The sequence below is a fragment of the Lonchura striata genome, chromosome 3 (genome assembly GCF_050655825.1).
Source record: "Lonchura striata isolate lonStrDom1 chromosome 3, ASM5065582v1, whole genome shotgun sequence".
Lineage (NCBI taxonomy): Eukaryota > Metazoa > Chordata > Aves > Passeriformes > Estrildidae > Lonchura > Lonchura striata.
The window spans coordinates 38002132-38019144 of record NC_140705.1 but is presented as its reverse complement, the minus strand read 5'-3'; the positions used below and the strand labels follow the sequence as shown (position 1 = coordinate 38019144).

At 35.3% G+C, this 17013-nt stretch overlaps 1 protein-coding gene across 10 annotated transcripts in view; it reads left to right on the top strand.

Moving 5' to 3' along the window:
- Positions 1-17013, top strand: part of EPHA7 (EPH receptor A7) — a 216891-nt gene that overhangs the window by 110335 nt on the left and 89543 nt on the right. For all 10 annotated transcript variants that reach the window (XM_085574848.1, XM_085574843.1, XM_021545324.3 and 7 more), the window contains exons 6-7: positions 7283-7407; positions 10913-11081. In XM_085574848.1, the coding sequence (XP_085430974.1) occupies positions 7283-7407; positions 10913-11081 (294 nt within the window). The remainder of the gene's footprint in view (positions 1-7282; positions 7408-10912; positions 11082-17013) is intronic.

The window sequence follows — 17013 nt, the reverse complement described above, 5'->3', positions numbered from 1 at the left end:
TCAGGCAGAAGAAACAGGGGAGTTCATAGAATGGGTCTAGATGTAGACTGTGACCAGAAAAAAAATCAAAACATGATAGACAAGCTGTCAGCCTGATCTTTCTAAACTGTTTCATTTCTTTCTGGTAGATTCTTTTTCTTTCTTTCTGTGAGCTTCCCTCCTCAGAATTTTGCCAGAATAGACAGCTTACAGATCTGATCTGGCTGCTAAGTTTTGAGTTTGATGAACGAATTACCAGACCATTATGTATTTTAAATGCATCAGATGTTTAAAAGGTATGGACAATTAGTAAATCACTACATATTTGGTAATAATGCTATCGGAGTATAAGCATTCTTAGGAATTTGCTAGTCATAATTGGTGAGTTCAGAATGTATTTATTGTTTTATTCTCATGGGTCCCTTTCCACTCAGCATATTTTATGATTCTGTTTTTTAATTGATATTTGACAGTTTGGGCAACTTCTACTTCTGTTTCTCTCTGTAGATCAGCAAGTTTTTGAGAATTTCTCAGCCATAAAAGTAATGGCAAAACATGTGATGGAGTAATGCAGTCAAGTATTACTTGACTACCTTGCCTGTTCCCATGTACTCATGACATCCCCAGGTGGCTCAGAGAAACTGTGTGTGCCTCTGCTGATGGCTTACCCAGCACTGTAAGCACACTGTTATATTTATGAGCTGGAAAGTAAAGTGTGTCAGCAAGGAAGTTAAAATGGTTTCTCTGTAGGATATTGTTAGTGTAAAATATCTGATTTATTTGGGTCTTTTTTTGAATGCTGCAGCTTGTAAACACAGTGGGGAATTTCTCTGCCATTGATCCAAAGCAATGGGTACTAATGGCATAATACAGTGGTACTCAATAACCTTTTATCATGGGCTGCTTTGTCATGTGGAGGCTTAACTGAGGGGAGAGAAACACGCTGTAACAAAACAGAAAATCTTGTGACTGTCTATCAATACATTTAATATTTCTTAGTTTAAGTGCTATCATGATCTTTTCTGTTATCTTTTCGCATGAATTATGATATAGAATAACATGAAAATTATTGTGCATGGTAGTGTAAACATGAAGTGAAATGTAAGCTTTTTTTTTTTTAAGCATTTCAAGGATAAGCTGTGGCAGTTTTCTATCATGGCTTTAGTAGCACTTGAGTGAGTGCTATATTACAGTGCTGTGAAATGTTTAGTAATTTGAATAATTAATAAAATAAATATTTTTTTTTTCTTTCTCACAAAGAATCTTTTTTATCTTTCTAAGAAACAGAATATATAAGGGAAACAGCTACGCAGTAAAGTGTTAAAATTTGCCCAGGACCAGAAACCTGGTCAAGGCTCTTTTTGCAACAGTTTTGCATAGAAGTAAGCAAAGGCATGTGTCCTGAAGCAAGGGAGGGCATGTATCCTGAGGTATCTTGTGATAAGTATCCTGTTTCAGGCCAGCACAAAAAACCAGTGTGGTTCTACATGCTGACCCCCAGATCCCTGACAGCAGCAGCTACAATTCTTCAAGGCGTATAATCTGTTTGCCTTCCACTCTTATTTAGCAATTTTAGCAATTCTGATGCCTGTTTTCCTTGAGAGCAAACCAGAACATGGTTGGAGGCCAGGTTATGACTTCACTTTCACTCTTTCTCCCAGGAGCAAATCAGTGCAGAAAGATGCCTTTTGGGTAATCTGGTGCAGGACTATAATGAAGTATGGGGAGTTTTGTATTCTCTTCCTGAACAACCATTTAAGAGCTAACAACAGTATAATTTTCTGCTACTATTTTCATATGCATGTATATATATAAAAATATATACATATATATATACACATGGGTTCATTTTATATTTGTTATTGATAAAATGCCAGATTACAGCCTTATTTAAAATAGATGTAGAGGAAAAACAACTCTGTTATCCAAAAATTTCTGCTAAAAAAGGACACAGCAAAGACATGTTAAAAAGAAATAGCAGAGTAGGTTATAACCATTGGGATGCCAATATCCCTGTTTTCCTGTGTTTTGCATCTGTTAGCAATGTCCCCTTCAGGCTCAATACTCAAAACACCCTTCAGCTGCTGTAGAACACTGTTGCAGAAAAATGGTTTATGTCATAAAACTTATATTGGGCCCTAAGATACAGTTTTACAGGGATGTAAAATTGATCTCATTGCTGCTGTAGGAAAAGCTGGTGGGTTTGAGTGATTCTTGCATATCTTCATGTTGTGAAAGTAAAAGATGCCAAAAGCCAAGTTGTTGTCCTTTAGGAAGTGTCATAAGGGTGCTATCAAAGTTCCAGTGTTTTTGTTAGACTTCAACAGGTGCAAGAGGAAGCTCAGATTGACTTCAGAACATTATCGCTGTTGTAAGATAAGGAATCATTAAAAAAAAAAAGTTTAAGGAAGTCTGGTAGCCCATTCATTCTTTAGAATTTGTATGACACATCATGAAACTGGAATTGCAAGCATTGATTTGGTAGCATTTGTTAATATAGGATTTGGTCCTGCATAAGGAGCATGTACTCCTGTTCATTTATGAAATTTTCTGTATGAAGTGTGACTGCAGGATTGTCAACCCTTCTTTCTCAGAATTTTAAGTATTTTCTTTTGTATACTTGAACTACTAAATGCACAGGATGCTGCTTCTAGAGACACTGTTTAAAAAGTATCAAATTAAAAGTCTCCATGACTGATGCTGTTGATGGAATTGAGACACATTCAATATTCAGGACTGTAGGAAATAATTGAGAAATTGATAGGTATGTTCCTTTTGCTGATTTATCTATTTTCAGTAAAAAGATTTTTACAGCTGATTTTCTGCTAGCAATTCATGTATTATGTCTAATTCCTCGTATATATTAAAGTCCAGCTTCACATATTTTAATTTTTCAGTTTTGTTGGGGTTTTTTTGTTGTTGTTTGCTTGGCATTTTTGTTTGATTGGTTTTGTTTGTTTGGGAGTTTGTTATTTTGCTTTGTTTTTTTTTTTTTTTTTTTTTGGTCGTGATATGTTCAGATACGCCTGTCTTTACCTTCTGGAAAGCACACTATGGATCAAGGAAAATGTTAGTCTTAACATTAACAGAGAATAGCTATGGATAGGAATTAAAGGCATGAGCAGTATTATATTATAACATTTTCAAATTACTCTGGACTAAAAGTAGCAATTTCCAAACCAATTGCTACAGTTTTCTATCTCTTAATATTTGTACATATTAATAATGTACTATATGCTTGGCTTAACAGTATGGATGGAACACATCAGTCTACCAGATGCAATATTCTCTCTGGAAGAGAATATATCCTTGGAATATCCTGCTCTTTTTGTCACCTCAGTTTTAACTTTTTCTATAATTTGATCTGAAAATGATGACCAGCTTGAAATCTATATAACTTGAAGGCTTTATCAGTAAAACCCAGCACAGTTATATTTCTCAGTGGCTGTGATGTTGAAACCTGGGGAAAATCAATTTTTTCTTTTGCTGAATGGTATATTTGAAGCATTTAAAAAAGGTGAATGAGAGTGCTGAGGGCCTATCATTCTCCAAGTACTTTCTTATGCTGCGTGTGTAGGTACATCTGCCTGTTAGCCCTGAGAGGCTGTGTGTGTTTGATGCATTGGATGTTGTGTCAGCAGGAAGGAGAAAAAGAAGAGATGAGGTATATCAGAAAGAAAGTTGATAGCAAATGGTGTTTTGAACAGTGTGTATCCCCCTGTGTAATATATTATGGAAATAATGATTCTGTCAAGTGATGCTTCTTTGTAACCTGCAGTGATACAGTAGGGATTATGCATGCTCAAGTCATTCAGGACTGGGTGTATAGTTGTCTAGAAGTGCTGTAAGAAGTGTCTTTGCCATGAAAGACTTGGTTAGAGATGCAGTGGCAAGAAGTAGATTACTAGAAGAAAAACGCCCTGAAGTAGTTTATTATTATTGTTCTTATCATTATTGTTTAGCTAGAAATGGGAACAAATATGTTATTTTTAATCCTGTTATGGAGTTCGTTTTATGCTTGTTTGTTTTTTTTTAATTTAATTCCCTAATTTATCTTGTATTTAAGGAGGCATTGTATTCTTTAACTAATTTTCAAGCTTGCTCAAATATAGTTGTTTCAAAACCATAAAAAGTTGTTAATTGATTAGCATAGCTAGGCAATGAGAAGTTGGCTAAAGGTTTAAAAGGATGTGTCAGGAAGCCATAAAAAATAAAACATTAATGTAAAACCATCTGTAAGAAAGGCACAGAGAGAATACAGAGGAAATTATTATACTAGAATGAAGAACAAAATGCTTCTGACCTGTATACTCTCATTAAGCAGAGATCAAGAAATGCAGCCCAAAAGGCAGGATACTTGCCCTCTCAATGGATTGGCTTATGTGGCTGATCTAGTTTGAAGAGATTTCTATGCAGTGAAGGCAAACTGTCAATTTAATTATTCCCTTCTTCCCCTGAAAAGGATGGGACTCAAAATAAGGTTAGATAGCATGCTACATTTTAGGAATCTCATGTGATATGGGAATTATATGCAACATATTTGTCTTCAGAGCTGCTAACATATTCAAGGTTGAACTGTAGGTTTGGACTTTCTCTTCTTCCTCATGTGGTTCTTCTAACAGTGAAAGGTAGCATAACTTTTTTTTAGTTTTGGTTGCAAAAAGCCCAAAGCAAAAACAAATTGCCAAAAATCCTACACACAAACCCCAAACCAAACCAAATTTAATTGCAATGTTGATAATCTTGCAATGTTGATAAATCACCAGGATTTTAGTTTGAATGGAAATTCTTTAAGAATGGAATATGCCTGTTTTTTATGTACTTTGTACAGGTGTTAAGCAGGAATGTTGCACAGTGTATTTCATTTCCTCAATGTAAATCTTTCCCCTCTCTCAGTCCCTCCTCCTTCACATTCCAGTTCCTTTCCCACATACACAGAGTTAACTAATATCAACTTTATTTTGCTTCACTGCTTTAAGAAAAATGAATGCTGTGGCCAACGGAATGAAAAAATTTGATAAGCAAAAACAAAAAGCAGGAAACATGGAAAACAAATTCCAGTGACCTAGGTAATATAAAATCGTTCAATGATAAGTACCAACATCAATTTCAGACATCTAAAAACGTAAGATTAGCAATTTGAGATACATTTATCTGGATGAGATAGAAAGTTACACATGAAACATAATGACCTCTCTGAAATTCATTCAGGATGCAGAGGTACTTATTTAGGCAAAGAAGACAACTAGTTAATCATGTCAAAGAAAACTAGACAGTAAATTAGTTTGCTGCGTTCTGGAGTCCTAGCTATGCAAAAGAATATATTTCACTAATTAAAGAGTGAAAATACTCTCAGCTTTTAGAAAGAGAATGCAAGGAGAGTGAGACTGATCCTGGCTTTTTGCAGCAACCTATGTTGTTGGTCTGATACAATTTTCTGATTTTATCATTTAGGCAGCCTAATGTAAGAGATATTCAACTTTGATTATATTGATTATATGCAGCATAATAGTTCATAATGAAGATTATAATGCATGGCTTCAAACTCTAATTTTCATGTATTCTTGGAGCCTCCAATGAAATGCAATCTCCCTGAACATACAGGTTATAATTTTTAAAAAATCTTAGAAACTTCAAAATTGCAGTAAGAAGTTAATAATTCAATTTAATTTTTCAGAGGATTATTTTCTTTATTGGGCTTTAGGTATTTTATAATATATAAGAATTTTATAATTATAATATATAATAATTTATAATATATAATAATAATTTTATCATTATAGTTATATACTTAATTATACAGGAGTGTGCATTATAGATGTTTTGTGTTATTTTAGAAAACTAGAGAAAATGAAGATCACCTTGTTGCTTGGGATAAGAATTTTATCTGAAGACTGTATAATTTTACATAATGAAAGCTTTATATACAGTTCTGAAATAAAGTGGTGGTTTAAAAGATTTAAATTTTTCAGGTTTTTTAAGCAAACATTTCAAAATAAAATCAGTATTAGATTCTGTGTTAGAAAAATATATAAATTTATCTCTAATATCTTTAGTATTATCTCTAGTATATTATTTCTAATAAATTTATCTCAGACACCTTTCCTGTGTCTGAGTCTGCTCCAAGACCAAGTTCTTATCCATGTAAATGGCATTTAGCTTTTAACTGTAGGGGGCTGAGGGTCAGGTCCTCTCTTTCTTTATCTTTTGCATGAGCAAAATTGATTTCCATTAAACTGAATGAGAACAAGATCAAGTTCTGCATGGTTCCAATACCATAGTTGTTTTTTCAAAGTGCTATAGTTTTACAGGACTTCTGTTCTAAATTCAGTGTGTATATTTGAGGAAGACTGTGATGTTTGGCATCCTTTGATGCTGCACATCAGAAAAATATCTGCTGTCTTTCTCATTAAAAATAAGTTGAGAAAGTGAATTATTTTTTCAGTATCTCACAGTTTATTACATTTTCTCTTAAAACATTTTTATATAAGAGTCAATGTCTTTATAATGCTTTTATATTGGGTTTGGGGTTTTTTAATTTCAAAAGGTGCTTGTTTGTGGGCGATATTTATTAGGAAACTCAGTGTATGTACATGTGCATGCATGAAGTGTGCATTTATTTATATCTCCCTAGAGTGAGGCAGAGGAAGACAGTGTCACCTTCTTTCCATGAGATCTACTCCTTAAACTGTCTTGCACTTTCAAAAATGCTAAGACAAAATACAGAAACTTAGCTCTAAAGAGAAAATGTCCTGGAGAGGTTAGAACTAATGAAAAAGAGTGGGCTTAGTCTCTTAACAAAATCATTTTCATCACCGTCGTATTGTAATCAGATAATGTGAGAGATTATTTCTAAGCAGAACTGGAATTAGTCATATCAAAACAGCCTAAAATGTGATTTTACTTCTAAAATATTATTTCTCTTTTATGTGCATTTCAGAAACATATGCAATAAATATTTAGACTCTTAATTTACTACACATCAGTCTGAAAATTTGATTTGCTATCATCATCAGAATTAATTTCCTTAATTGTTTTTCCTATCCCATCAATCTCAGTTTTGCACTAACTCGAACAATGATACCTTTTGCTGTTTGCACTGTAGTTTGATTTCTGTTCTAAGTTTATGAACAGTAATAGGGATCTGCTAGAATATTCATTAGCTTTGAATTGCGAGCTATGAAAAGGTGCTTTCTTTTACCTTAATGAAAGTTTCTCAGCATGAGGTGGATCAGTAATGACATTTGTTTTTAGCCATCCAACAAATTTGCTTTTTATTTATTGACACATCTTGTCCAAACAGCTCCCTCGCAAGTTAGTGGCGTAATGAAAGAAAGAGTGCTGCAGAGGAGCGTGGAGCTTTCCTGGCAGGAACCAGAACATCCCAATGGAGTCATTACTGAATATGAAATCAAATATTATGAGAAAGTAAGTGCTAAGATTATCTGTAATGTGCAACAATGTGTTGTTTGCTTTATGTTGGCTTGCTGCATTGTGGAACAGTGTTAAAATCATCAGCTATCAACTATCTCGTCTCTCCAAAGTCAGTGATTTTGCTCACTTTTAATAACTAGCTAAATTCTGCCATTATTATTGTTATCATACATCTCAAATACTGTATTTTGGCACACTAAAAATGAAATATACAGTTGAAATCTGTCTTTCGTTCCTTTTTTTTTTTTTTAATTGTTAAATTGTACTTGGATATTTTTTACCCTTAAATTCCATCTAATTTTTTACCCTTAAATTCCATACCCTTAAATTACATCTATTATACATTGTGTTTGGAGCTTTTTTCATTTCCTTCTGTACCAATGTAATTCTAGTTTTGAAATGATGTATCAAGTACAACTCCCTACTGCATTTTGTATTTCCTTATGAGCTGGGCAGCTTCTACTTGATGTCTGAAAATTTTCAAAACACTTCCTAGGCTTTTGGGAAATAAATATTTCGTATTTTTCCTTTTTAAAAGGACCAGGACTGTGAAATTTATGTTTCACTTGTTCTCTCAATGCAATAATGAATTGAAGGCTGCTTTTCAGTAGTAGATGAAGTGATCTCTGTTTCTAGTAGAGTGAAATTGCAATCTTACTGATGTCAGTCGGAGTTTTGCCATTCATTTCAGCATGTCTAGGGTTTCATTCATGATAACTTTGAAGTACTGCAGAATAAAAAAATTCTGACAACCGTAAACTGGATGAAAGCAGAGTGAAGGCAGGTTGTGCAGTTCTATGTTTGTCATGGGACCCAGACTAAGTTTGGCTTCTCCAGATTCCTTGGGAAATTGTCTGCATAACATAATATACTCCTAATCTTTATAAAACATTCTGTGAAAAAATTAAAATTAATTAAAATGAAAAAAAAATTTATAAAGGGGCTTCTTTATGGACACTCGTGAAGACATTTCTGCAGGCAGGGTAACAGTACCCTATATCAAAAAGAGCATGTCAGCTTACTATGTAACACAGAATTAGGTAAATTCAGCCCAGATTGGATGCAATATCAAGTGTCATATTTCATTTTCAGTGCTGAATTACACAAATATACTTATCAAAATATTTTTATATGATTTGGGAAAGGAAAAGAAAATTGTTAAGGCCAACTTCCAGTTTAAGTTCTTCATTCTAATGATTTTTATAACAAAATCTAACAGATATGTACAGATAGCTAAATAATTCTTTGGAAGAAATTTTACTAATTTTAGCAGATGATTTTTGTTCCTCAAGCATGTGTGTGTACATACACATGCAAATAAAGTCCAAGTATTTTAAAAATGTTACACATTTATCAAGGGCAAAACTGTCCTCTGAACCAAAAAAAAAAAAAAAAAAAATTTGAGAACCTTTCATTTCTTTAATGTGCAGAGCAGTTTCTAATCTGTTCAAATAAAATAAATAATTTAAATGGGTAATGTAAAATGACAGAAAAATTGCCAAGATACCCAGCTTTTTATATAATGATAGCTTTTAGAATGTGGCTTTTATTGTTTTCCCTATATACTAATTTTAAATAACTAGCAGAATTTCATTGCCAGTTTTCCCTGTGTTTCCAAAGGGAAAAAACTGATGTTAAAGTTTTTTTTTAAATGGAAGGACATCTTCCAGTATTATACTTAGTACAGTGAAATTAATAAGAGAATAAAAAGCTCTTTCTAACAGTCACAGATAAACTGGACTATGTAACTTTAACTGAAGTAATTTTTGCACAAATACTGAAATTATTTCTTTTCCTTCCAAAAAATTGCATTTCAGCTTTAAAATTAATTCACAGTCTTCTTCTTCTTCTTCTTCTCAGAGTGAGAGTCTGTTTAAGTTGTGTTTCACTAGTTGAAAAGAAAAGCAAAATAAAAGGATTTGAACTTTTGGCTCCTTTTAGACCCAAATTAAATCAAACATTTTTTGTCATTCTGAAATACTGTGATAAGTGTTTTTTTCACCTCTCACTTCTGGCTAGGGCTGGAATGGAAGCAGCTTGAAATCTCCAAAGTAAGCCTTTCCTGTGAGATTTCTAGCACAGGATTTTTTTTTTTTTTTTTTTTTTTTTTTGTTATTTGTTTTTGAATACAAGAACTGTTGGCAATTCAAATAAGCCTCGTTTATGCATCAAAACCCAAACTGAAATTCGACTGTGGCTTACAGTCCTGAACCTGTTTATGGTTTTCTTACACTTGTGTCTCATTTCTCGAAACATTCCTGTTCTGTCTCACATGCCAATATACATTCTGCTGTGGTCCTCACTTCCTGATGATTTAAACTCTCTTGGAGAAGATATGGAAAATTGTTGCTAGCTAAAACTGTAGGCTTGCTCAAGTCACAGACTGGGTAAGGACCAGGAGAAGCCCTTACTGAATCTGAGAAAAGAAATCATTTATGTTCTGTATAGCCCTGTATGTTCTGTATAGTATTTCAGCAAAAGCCTTTGTTCCTTTACTGACTGTGACAGGGAAGGCTCTCCATCACTTTTATCTGGTGAAATATTATTGAAATGAGTTACAGATTTATTTCTTCCCTCTGTATCCATCTCATTAGCACTGCTGCGTTCGGCTCATGCTTGTCTGGTCATGTGGTGCGTTCAGATGGTTGGTTAATTCATCTCTTCTGCCCTTCAAATCAGGGTTGCATCTGCCACCAAAAATCAACAGGGCTTCACATATCTATGCTGAAATATAATCTGTGTCACTAAATGTGATGAATAAGTATAGCTTTTTGAATACTCTAATGATCTGTGATACAGCTTTTGTACTATTTGAAAGTGAGTTATTACTCACAGGGTTTGTAATCTTACAGCTTCAAATTTGTGGAGTGTCATACTGAGCTTCTTTCCTTAGGTTCTTCTTTATTCCTTAGAGTCTAAAACTGAAAAAAGGCTAAAAACCAGAGATAAATATCTGAATGAAAACTGAGTTAAGGACCTCAGAAATTATGCAAAATCCAATTATAAACTGATGATATTCTATTTTTTTCAGAAATAATAGATGGGTATGATGTCAAAGTAATGATAAACTGAATTAATGCAGAATGAAGGCAGGTTTTGCAGCCCTATCTTTGTGATGTTCTGACCATGAAAGAAAAAATTTCTTGAACTGTTTAGACATCACAGATTCCTCTGGAAAGCTGTGGTTGAGTTATTTCTCATCAAAATTAAGCAAAATTTAATCAGAGCCAAAAAGAGCAATCTTTTTTCTTTTTTTTTTTTTGATGTTTTCTGAGTAACAACATGAGCATCACATTTGAATTGTTTGTTACACTTAGAGCTCTTTGTTGCATTGACAATGTTTTGTAATACTCCACAGAGTATGCTTTATTTTTGTTGTTGGGGGAAAAGAGCATTCAGCAAATAGAAGTAAACTACCCAGGCTGGCTGTCAGTTGCTGTTGTGCAATCATGATAAAATCCAATCTGTAAATGTCATTTAATTGTCTTTCTGTTTCCAGGATCAAAGGGAGAGGACATATTCAACAGTGAAAACCAAGTCCACTTCAGCTTCTATTAATAACCTAAAGCCAGGAACAGTGTATGTTTTCCAGATTCGTGCTTTTACTGCTGCTGGTTATGGAAATTACAGCCCCAGACTGGATGTTGCCACACTGGAAGAAGCCACAGGTAAGGAATTAGGTTTGCAGGAAATTAACCCTTTCTGTAGAGGTAGTAAGTAAAGCAAGAAAGGAAAGTGTCTTAAACAACATAATTACAATGACAAAGAATTTGTTTTAACATGAAGGTGACTTTTTGTCATTGTCTTTTGAAGGATGAGCTTCCATAATTTATTTTACCATAGAAGAGAAAATTAGTCTTTCAGTTTGCTGGAGGAGATTTGTTACATATTAGGTTCTTCTTCTTTGCTCTCCTTCTAATACATGAAGATTGTTTTTTTTTTTTTTAAATTCAGATACACTCTTATTTCTCCCCACAAAAGAAGTGAGTAGTGATGAGCTGAATAACTCAACTAGATTGTTCTCTAACTGGGGAGAGAAGAAAGGAGGAGATTTCAACCCACAGAGACTTCTCCAGGCTATTTTTTCCCCATTTGACTTTCTGAAGAAAAACCCAACAACTTGGTAGTTTAGTTTGTATGTGTGTCTTCAGCTGTTATTCCATCTTTAGTGAATTTTGAATTCATTGGCAATTTAGTTCAGTAAAGAAATCTTAATGATACTAAGTTCTTTACAGGCTCGTATAATAAGTTGTAAAATGTGTAACCAAAAAACTTCTTCCATCAGTGAGGCCTGGGAGCCCTGATCCCCTTCACAGGGACTGTGTCCCTGGCAGCTCCACCACCCTGTTGCAGACCCAAATCTTGTTTCCCTGGTTTAGAGCATTTGCTTCACGTTGACCTTGACAAGTCAGTTAGACTGGGAGCTGGAAATACAGGAATACATAGCCAGTGAATTCAAGGGGTATGTGCAGACACACATTATTGCGTCCTATTAATTGCAGCCAGGTGTCACCTGAACAACTTGTGGTTATTGTTAATATACGTTAGTTAGGTCTTGATTCCACCTTAGTTCCACACAGAATATAAAAACTATAAATAATGACTAATACCACATATCTAATAGACATAATTGAAACAGTAATTATCATAATAACAGCAGTGAGCTGTTATTACTAATATTATTAGCTCTGTGTCTAATAGCATACTTCCCATCTGCAGAAAAAGTCAGTAGCAGAATCCCCATTTTGCAGAATGGGAACCTTAGGTACATCCAGAAGTAATTTCTTATTTTAAATAGTTTTCTGGAAAACAAATTAGAAGTCTGTCATAATAAGTTCCTGCTAATTAGATAATTTATTGTCCATAGTGGTTTAAAATTATTACATCAAAATATTTCCCCAACATTTCTCTAATTATCAGAGTATTTTTTACATACTGAATGTAAGCAGACTGGTAGCTGCTAAGATTAGCAAAGGTGATTTCAAAGATAAATAGTTTTGACTGGAGTTTGATCAACATATGGGAGATTAGAAAATCCTATAATAAATGCATCACTGACCACTCTCCTGTACTCCTTTTCTGACTCAGATGATGAAAACATGCATATAAACCACAGAGACTCTTGGCCAGGATGCACAGCAGGTTTCTTTTTTCACAGGCCAGTTGTATGCTTTCAGATGCCATGAAAAATGTCCTGTGTTTTCATTAAAGAAAATCCATTATCTTGAGACAACATTAGAAAATAGAATTCCCAGCAAGAATAAGCATCCAAAATTTCCCATATAGGGTTTTCAGAAGTAATTAAAATGTTGGTAAAAAGATAGCAAATTCCATTAAACTCTTCTAAAATTGTTTTATATTAAAGTATTAGTTTCTTATATTTTAGTTATAATTTTATCAGAATTTACAGGATCATCAAATTTGTCTATTGTTAGCATTTGAAAGGAAGACCTTTATTGGATTGGTTTTGGGAAATATACCTCAAGGGACATACCATGCAGGTGAACACTAAATCGTGTTATGCTACAGTTTAGAGGTTTTGGCTTCTTCTCATAATTCCAGTGGATTTCTGAATTCAGCTTTTAAAAATGCCAAAGTAGTTTAAGAAAAAAATACACATGTATATATTTGTGTAAGAATATATATAATGACCACCACATTCAGTTAGTCATGTTGCCTACATGGATTTGTCCTGGTACTTCCTATGGTTGGCACTGTTTGGTTGGTGTTGTTAATTAAGTAGATTTTTGAATAGTGTGCTGTTTTCTGAATTGTGATAGAAACTGTATAGCCACTTTTCAATATTTGAGGAACTGTATCCATTATATTAATACTATCTAATATGTAAAATATACATATATTATACCTGCATTAGATCATATAATACATGTTGGGTATTGCATAGATATTTATGGAAAAATTTCAAAACTATGAGGTAAACATGCTTTATAAAGGGAGACCATTTCTATTCTACTAGTGCCACAGATCAATCAATGGTCCTAGTCATCCTGGCTGGTTATTAGAAACAGAAGTCCCTCTGGAAAAACACTCAAATGCATAAAATATCACTCAAGTGTCAATTCTGTCTCTTGGTTCACTGACGTATTTAAAAGTCAAGGTAAGTGGTTTGTAGCCAGTGGACCTAAAGACAATCCTCTGCTTTTTGTAATGGAAGCAGATCTTTTCACTTACAGAATCACAGAATCAATTAGGTTGGAAAAGGCCTCTGAGGTCATCAAGTCCAATCTTTGACTTCTTTACAGCTCTTACTGTTAAGGTAGAAGCACTTGAGAAAACCTGGAATTTAGTATTTTTCCTTTTTCCATGAATCTGAGTAAATCAAAGATGATTGAAGCATTGGTCATACCTAAAATTTATCTCCAAAGTCTGAAATAACAATACTACACATTTTTATAGAAGGCATAAAGCACATACTTAAGAAATACTTAAGAAAGTAGTATTTGGCATAAATGGATCCAGTTATCATTGAAGCTTTCATGGTGAACTTCACCAAGAATTCTTTTCCTTTCCAGAAATTGTGCATCTGAAGTTGCTTGCCTGAGAAATGGTTGATGGAGCATTAACACAGCATTTTAAGCTGATAACTTTTTTAAAATCCTCCAGGGTGTTTAGATATGCATTCCCCATCCCTACAACCATGTATTTATAAGCTGGTTTAAATTTAACTTCTTTAAATTAAGCATTGTGCATTGGATGTGTACATCTCATAGCTCAGATCAGGTGTCAGCTGTAGCTGAATGCCCAAGTGCCAGCTCCCTGTGTCAACCTTTGAGCACAGCTTAAGCAGAGGTAAGAACTTTCCTGTCCTGGTGCTGATTCCCTGTCATTGTTGTTGTGGCATCACCTGTGACTGGTAGCCATGCATGCACCCTCTGAAAAGACCTTCTGCATCCCAAAACTATTCCTCTAAGAACACTCTAGCATCTTTGTTTCTGCCAAACCACAGGGATCATTCCAGAAGCTGTGTTCTGATTCCCCCTTACACCAGCAGACTGAGTTCATCACACAGGGGAAGCAGCAGAGTACCTGAACAGAGGCAGATGTCTTACACTACTGTCACTGACTTTATACCAAACCATGCCCACAATCAGCCCCCTCCTCTCTTTTTTTTTAACATATAAAAATAAATCTTGCATTGCATCCCACCTGTCTTAGCAGTTGGCCAGTGTACCATGTCCCCAACATTTTCCAGAGCCCAAAAAACATCATCTGCTTGCTTCCAGAATGTGCAAGTACCTAAAATCTGTGAGGCACTTACATAGAGCAACCCACTCACATATGTCAGCCTCTATGCACTTATCTTGGCTACTGGACTAGGTGACAGGCAGGTCTGGGGATTTTTCCAAATTCTTTTGGATGGATGAAGCTTCACACCCTGGCCATTATGACAGCTGCCTCTTCTTCACTTCCAAGTGAGGTTTGCAGTGAAGTTCAAAGAGAGATGGGAACAGTTTAAAGAAATGCTGTATTTTATGGAAATTTTACATTCCTTGAGATTGTCTGTTTTGATGGCCTAGATAAGTTGCAGAAACTGAGTTCTATGACTTTTGCTCCTAGTCTCTTGCACAAGACAGTCACTGCTTTTTCTTAAAAGCTGCATGAGTGGAATACAGGCAGATCTACAGTAGCATCCTACTGACTTTGTATCTCAGAAAGTTATAGTTACTTAATGATAAGCATTGTTTTTTAGTTAAAGAGTTATAGGAATAGTGTGGTCTTTTTCATGTGCATTAGAGAGAATATAGAAAAATTACAAGTTTCTTCAGGAAATAAAACCAGAGGGGTGTGTGTATGATGTGTGTGCAATTTCCCTCCAGTGCAGAGTATTCTAAATCTGTGTAGTATAACAAGGGGTTTGTTATTTTGGGGGGAAACAGTTGGTACAGGTCAGTGTAAGGGAAAAAATAAATCATGTTGATTGGCTTACTCCTTCCAAGAAAATTCTGAGCTATTTGTTTCTATGGGAACCTTTGAAGTCTGTAACACAAGTCCAATTTTGTGGAGTTCATAAATCCTAGTGTAGACATTCTAGTTCATTTACCAGTACCAGCAGTAAACCATATTAGCATATCATTAATTTAGTTAATCAGCTATCAGTTTGGTTTCCTTTTTTTCCTCTTCCTCTTTCATCTGTTGGCTGCATTTCAAGTCGTGGGACAGTTTATATGGCCCGGCCTGCTGGAGACAGATGGGGTTCACCTATCTTAAAGGGGAAAATTATTCATGGGATTATTTAAATCCCATGAATTTGAAGGGCTGATAGGACTTTAAACTAGGTTTGAAAGGGGAAAGGGGTAAGACCAGGCTTGCTAGAGGAGAGTCCAGGAGTGGCATGCCAATGTTGGGGGTGAAATCAACCCAACTGAAGTGTATCTACACCAATGCACACAGTATGGGTAACAAACAGGAGGAGATGAAGGAAATCCTTTAGGCACAGAAACAGGCCATCCCTGTGTGCTGAAAGGTGAGCCAGTGGGGAAGAAAACTGGAATGGCTGAATAGGGAGCTTTCACTGGAATTCAGGGAAAAAAAGTTTATGACCTTTGGAAGAAGGGGGCAGACAACCCAGGAAGCATATAAGGATGTTGAGTTCTGCACTTGGGTCATCACAACATCATGCAACACTACAGGTCAGGGGAGGAGTACCTGAAAAGTGGCCTAGTGTAAAAGGACCTGGGGATGCTGATCAACAGCTGGCTGAACATGAACCAGTGTGTGCCCAGGTGACCAAGAAGGCCAATGGCATGCTGGCTTGTTTCAGGAATAGTGTGACCAGTGGGATTAGGATAGTGATCATCGCTCTGTATTTGACACTGGTGAGGCCACACCATGAGTCTTGTATCCGCTTCTGGGCCTTTCACTTTGGAAAGGACATTGAGTTGCTGGAGCATGTCCAGAGAAGGGAACAGAATTTGCAATAGCAGCACAAGTCTGATGAGGAGAAACTGAGGGAGCTGGGGTTGTTTAGCCTGGAGAAATGGAGGCTCAGGGAGGAGCCACTCTCTAAAAATACCTGAATGGAGCTTGTTGTAAGGTAGGGGTCAGTCTCTTCCCAAGGACAAGAAGACAGAGCCTTAAGATACACCAGGGGATATCAGGGAGAATTTTGTTACTAAACAGGTATTTAGTCATTGGAATGAGCCACCCAAGTGCCACATGCAGCATTTACTGCATGTGGTTTGATATGGTGATATTTGGTCAAAGGTTGGACTTGATGATCTTGGAAGACTTTTATAACCTAAATTATTCTATGATTTTGTGATTCTATGATTCCAGCTGACTCTCACACAGTCCCTCATGTCTCATCCTCTATTCATCTTCTGGTTCAGATCCTCACTCACTGTTACAAACCAGTGCATCTCCAGAGTTCAGGAGAGCTGTGGTTACTTAATGTATGAGAGTACATGGACACCCTTATTAGATGTCAGGCAAGCAATGTTTTTAACAAGCTTCAAGGTTTCTCAGGCTAAGTATTACGTCCTCAGTTTACATTAATGTGACATGTATACATTTACATATATTAATAGAATTGGCATATCTGAATAAAAAGAGCAATAATGTGGGGATATTTTAGCATGT